The sequence below is a fragment of the Coloeus monedula genome, assembly GCF_965178545.1.
Source record: "Coloeus monedula genome assembly, chromosome: 8".
In the NCBI taxonomy this organism is placed as follows: Eukaryota; Metazoa; Chordata; class Aves; order Passeriformes; family Corvidae; genus Coloeus; species Coloeus monedula.
The window spans coordinates 33,081,825-33,083,176 of NC_138788.1; the positions used below are offsets into that span (position 1 = coordinate 33,081,825).

Genomic DNA, 1,352 nt, shown 5'->3' on the forward strand with positions numbered 1-1,352 from the left:
CCGCTCCCAATTCCAATTCCAATTCCGCTCCCGCTCCCAATTCCAGTTCCAATTCCAATCCCGCTCCCGCTCCCGCTCCCGTTCCCGACCCCGCTCCCGATCCCGTTCCCGCCCCCGTTCCCGCCCGCTCCCGATCCTGCTCCCGTTCCCGACCCCGCTCCCGCTCCCGATCCCCATCCCGATCCCCATCCCCATCCCCATCCCCATCCCCATCCCCATCCCCATCCCCATCCCCATCCCCATCCCCATCCCCATCCCCATCCCCATCCCCATCCCGCTCCCCATCCCCATCCCAGGCCGCCGCACCTGCCGGACAGGAGCGCGCCTCGACCGCGGCCGAGCCACGCCCCCTGCGCTGCTCAGCCAATGAGCGCGAGGAGGCTCTGGCCAGCAGCCAATGGGAGCGCGGCAGCCGCGCCCCCGCCCCCTATTTGAGGGGCTCCGCGCGGCCGCGCGCTCGCACAGGCGGCGGCGGGAGCGGGCGGCGGGAGCGGCTCCGGGAGCGGCTCCGGCAGCGGCTCCGGGAGCGGACGGTGCGCCCGGCGCTGCCCCGCACCGCGCTCGAGGGAGGGGCCGCTCCCATGGAGGCATTCCCGGGCACCAAGCTGGAGCAGCACCGGCACCTCCCGCCCGTGGAGTGCCTGCCGGGCGCCCGCTACGGCGGCCGGAGCCATAGCGCCTGCGGGAACGTCTTCAACTCCTGGAACGACTACTTGGGGCTGGCCACGCTCATCACCAAGGCCGTGCGGCCCGGCAAGGGCTTCGGCGCCGAGGCTCCCTCGGTGGTGGTAGCGGCCGCCGTGCCGCCGGCCGAGGAGGAGGAGGAAGAAGAGGAGGAGGAGGAAGAGGCGGCGGGGCCGTACTTCGAGGGCGCGCTGGACTTGCACGACCTGGACCTGTGCGGGCATCACCATCACCACGGCGAGGGGCTGCTGGAGGAGCGCTTCGCCGACTTCAGCCCCTTCCCCGGGCGCGGCGGCCCCGCCGCCGTGGTGTTCGACTGCTCGGGGGAGCACTCGGGCCGGGAGGGTTCTGCCCACGCCTGGGGCGGCGTGGTGGTGGCGGGGCGGCTGCCGGCGCACCCGCGGGCCGCCTCCCGCCTGCTCAAGCCCGAGCTGCAGGTCTGCGTCTTCTGCCGGAACAACAAGGAGGCGGTGGCCCTCTACACCACGCACATCCTCAAGGGACCCGACGGCCGCGTCCTGTGCCCGGTGCTGCGGCGCTACACCTGCCCTCTCTGCGGCGCCAGCGGCGACAATGCCCACACCATCAAGTACTGCCCCCTCTCCAAAGTGCCGGCGGCCCGGCAGCTCCGGCACGCCCGGACCGCCCTGGGCAGGAAGGGCCGCTAG

The 1,352-nt window shown here is 73.4% G+C and overlaps 1 protein-coding gene across 1 annotated transcript; it reads left to right on the plus strand.

The window, feature by feature from the left end:
* Positions 1–581: 581 nt before the first annotated feature.
* NANOS1 (nanos C2HC-type zinc finger 1) lies at positions 582–1,352 on the plus strand (the record flags this gene model as incomplete). Its single annotated transcript, XM_082285787.1, has 1 exon — positions 582–1,352. One exon carries the CDS (start codon positions 582–584, stop codon positions 1,350–1,352), a length of 771 nt encoding a protein of 256 aa, XP_082141913.1.